Raw genomic sequence first — 4139 nt, 5'->3', positions numbered from 1 at the left:
ATATCGGGATATATCGTATCGTGACCCCTCTGTTATGATATGTATCGTATCGCCTAATTATTGCCAATACACAGCCCTATTAGTGTAATTGGTAACTCTAGGTGAGACTAAGTATGAATGGTTGTCTAGTTTCTCTGTCTCTCTATACCTCTCTACTCTTATGACCACACCAGCTTCCTGCTACCCTGCAAGGAATTTAAAAAAAAGATGAATGGATGGGTTTCTGACTGCAGACAAGTTTTCTGAACAGTTCTGCAGACATGATTTATAATTTTAACAAGATTTATAAATGATCCTAATGTTTTAGTTGGTCTGGTTCATAACCTGACTGCAGCTCCTGAGTCCTGACTTCTTTAGTCCTTGTTTTTCTCGACTAAAGCTGCTGTTTCAGGAGTCAAAATGAAAACGAGAGCACCAAATACAGGGTTGGGCACTATTTCTGAGCTAGTGCTTAAACCCTGTCTGTGTTTTTATTGATTTAAATTATTAGAAACTCTAAATCTTATCCTGTAATACTTGCAGATCAAGAAAAAGTCTTTGAATAAATCTATTAGGAAGATGTTTAACATGCCCACATGTTGACATATGTATGGGAACAGGTTTAGGTTCAAATATTTGCAGAGACCCACAGATTTTTAACTGACAAAGAAAAATCTAAATCGTAACCCTTTTGAGGTGGTGGTTTTTTTTTTTTTTTTTTTTTGTTGCTTCCCTAGTTTTTCCTTTATTTTGATTTTTAAAACAAGATTTGACCAATTACAGGGTTCCCGCGGATCCTAAAAATGTCTTAAAAGGCCTTAAATTCATCAATCCAAAAATAAGGCCTTAATTAGCCTTAAAAGGTCTTAAATCAATCTTCAGAGGTCTTAAAAATGTTAACACATTGTAAGTAGGATTATTCGTATCAAACATTAAAATATTTGGTAACATTTATTAATTTTTGAAATATTCCCATTCAGATGTTCCCTTTTGACACCACTTCCTGTTATTTCACATGCAAATATCTCAACAATCATCCATCTGAGAAATGTGAAATTTATTTTCTAATATGTTAATAATGTTGTCTTTCCAAAAACGCATTCATATTTCTTACAAAAATTTGAAGGTTTCATCTACAGCAAGCTGGAGTTCACTGTGGGTCCTAAAACTCCAAGTTTTGGGTCGATAAAGGATTTCTAGGAATTAAATTAAGTTTAAAACTGACTGCTAAGAATGTTTTTTTTGCTATATTTGACAAAATAGCACTTAAATATGGATAAAAGCAATTGGTCTATTAGCAATATTTGAATACTTCAACCACAAATAATTTGATTTATGAGTTTCTGTCACAGTTTTAGTTTTTTGTGTTTATTGTGAAATTGGTCTTAAATTTGATTTCACTTGACATTAAAAAGTTTTAAATTTAATTTGCCTTAAACTGTAGGAAGCCTGAATTATAAATTCATAAACAAAGCCTTTTTGTCGAACAGGGAATGGATGATGTCCAGGTGCGTGGGGCAGCCACAGATATATTCTCTTATCTAGTGGAGTACAACCCCTCCATGGTACGAGAGTTTGTCATGCAGGAATCTCAGCAAAACGATGACGTGAGTTTTTAATTTTCACATGAATTTTAAAATGTTTATTTTTAGTATGAAGGTGTGTATAAATGTGAGTTTCTCTGCCTTTCAGGATATTCTCCTCATCAACCTGATCATAGAACACATGATCTGTGATACAGACCCAGAGCTTGGTGGAGCAGTGCAGCTAATGGGCTTGCTACGGACTCTGTTGGATCCTGAGAACATGTTGGCTACTGCAAATGTGAGTTTACACACTCCAGTGTGTAACAGTTAATTTTACTACATAACAGACTTCAGGTTTAATCAGAGCGTTTTAAATTGTGCTTCCTTTATTCTTGTGTTTTTATGACATAGTTTGATGGTAGAGGATGTAATGAAGGAAAAAGATGAAATAATTTGAGCTTGAGTCCACAAACTATGAAGAAAAATCTGATCAGATTATTATTGTGTGAAGGAGTTATTATGCAAATAGTTACAGTAAATCTTTCCTGCACTTTTCACCTTTTTTTCTGTTTTTTTTTTACCTCTTTGTACTAATTCTAGCTTCYTTCAGCTCTTTTTCTTATATATTAGTTTTTTTTTCCTGCTTTTTGAGCTATCTTTTTGCTTTTTCCAGTTCTGCTAATCTATCAGCTTCTTTCTACTAATTTAAGCTTTCTCTGCTTCTTTCAGTTGTTTTCTGCAATTTAAGCTCATTTGTAGCTATTGTTTTTTTAGCTAAAGTCCCAATTTTGTGATAATTTTAGCCACTTCTTTCAGCTGCTTAATTTAGCAGACATGCACTTTCTGCTTCTTTGTGCAAGATTCAGCTACATTTTAGCTACTTTTCTTCCAGTTTTAGTTTTTTGTGCTATTTTTCAACAAATTGCTAAATTTTAGTACATCTTTTTTTTTCCTGCAAGTCTTTCAACATTAAGCATTCATGCTGCATTTTCCCTACTTAGACTATAGATTCTGTAATAGAAACGGGAATAAACACTCGCTCTGGCTACATTTTCCTGTTAATCCAGAACACATTAATTCAAGAAAGGTAATCCGTTCTGCCAGTTCAACAGGTTGGATCACTAAACCGGCTAACTGGCACATATTTTTGTCAAAGTTTTCTAAGAGTTGTCTCACTAAAGTACCGGTACACTAAAAGCAGCTGACAGTGGGTTTGAGTAAATCTATAGAACTGGAACTTTTTGTGTTGGAAATGCTTAAACAGAACTTTTAAAGAGTATTTATAGAAGTACTTGTTAAAATAAGTGTGGCATCCTTGCAGACCCTCATATAGGGGTACCGTTAAAGACTGCATTCTGGGAGCTCATTTCCACGTCTTATTCACAGCCTGTAAAGTTAAGACTTGATGAGTTTCTTTAAGGTTTGCTTGTCTGGGTCAGAAAAGCTGTTCTTTTAAGGTGTTGATCGTTAGAAAACTCCTGGAAAATCTGTTCTTTTTTTTCTCTGCAGAAAACAGAAAAGACAGAGTTCTTAAGCTTTTTCTACAAGCACTGTATGCATGTCCTGTCAGCTCCACTATTAGCCAACACCACAGAAGAAAAGCCCAGCAAAGGTACTGTATATGTTTGAGCTTTTTTTTATTTTATTTAACTCTTTATAGTGTTTGTATTTTACTCAGTAAGTTTCCTCTCATCTGTAGACGATTTTCAAACAGCCCAGTTGCTCGCCCTGATTTTGGAGCTGCTAACGTTTTGTGTTGAGCATCACACGTATCACATCAAGAACTACATCATCAACAAAGATATTCTCAGGAGGGTACTGGTTCTCACTGCCTCTCAACACGCCTTCCTGGCACTATGTAAGATATAACACGGCCTTTTACACGTATTCACTTATGTTTGTTGGAACATGAAGGAAGGCGGGCCTGTATTTCTTCTTGCACAGGTGCCCTGCGCTTCATGAGAAGGATTATTGGTTTGAAAGATGAATTCTACAATCGCTACATAATGAGAAACTTCCTCTTTGAGCCAGTCGTCAAGGCCTTTCGAGATAATGGCTCACGCTACAATCTCATGAACTCGGCCATCATTGAGATGTTTGAATATATCCGTGTGGTGAGTTTTCCTGATGCCCTTTATCCATTCTTTATTACTCTTTTTGCAAGAAGGGGAATAATAAGATGCACTGATTCTCTTTTCATATTTCCTTTTTTTTCTCTCGTGTGTCAATTCCTTGTTTTTGCTTCCTATTACTCACCCAGGAGGACATTAAGTCCCTCACAGCTCACATAGTGGAGAACTACTGGAAGTCTCTGGAGGATGTGGATTATGTCCAGACGTTCAAAGGCCTAAAGCTGAGATATGAGCAGCAGCGAGAGCGGCAAGACAACCCTAAGCTAGATAGGTGAGAAAATCAAGCTGCTGCACTGATGCTAATTGATTTAACTGCCTTTTTTTGTTAAAATTGTTTATTCATTTCATTTAAAACCAAAAATTTATACACATTAAAAACAAGATATACACAACATATATACACAACAAAAATATAAAAAAGAAAAAATATTGTATGTCTTCTGGACGGGTTCTTCTCTAATGAAACGTTTCGTCTCTCCTCCAAGAGACTTCTTCAGTCTGA

General features: G+C 35.4%; 1 protein-coding gene across 1 annotated transcript in view; it reads left to right on the top strand.

The window, feature by feature from the left end:
- Positions 1-4139, top strand: part of smek1 (SMEK homolog 1, suppressor of mek1 (Dictyostelium)) — a gene marked incomplete at its 3' end in the record, with an annotated part of 20110 nt that overhangs the window by 8961 nt on the left and 7010 nt on the right. The window contains 6 exon segments of the mRNA XM_014009988.1: positions 1470-1586; positions 1672-1803; positions 3015-3117; positions 3205-3363; positions 3450-3619; positions 3766-3908. Of these exon segments, the coding sequence (XP_013865442.1) occupies positions 1470-1586; positions 1672-1803; positions 3015-3117; positions 3205-3363; positions 3450-3619; positions 3766-3908 (824 nt within the window).

The sequence above is a fragment of the Austrofundulus limnaeus genome, unplaced genomic scaffold (genome assembly GCF_001266775.1).
Source record: "Austrofundulus limnaeus strain Quisiro unplaced genomic scaffold, Austrofundulus_limnaeus-1.0 Scaffold64, whole genome shotgun sequence".
In the NCBI taxonomy this organism is placed as follows: Eukaryota; Metazoa; Chordata; class Actinopteri; order Cyprinodontiformes; family Rivulidae; genus Austrofundulus; species Austrofundulus limnaeus.
This window is presented reverse-complemented; position numbering and strand designations above follow the sequence as displayed.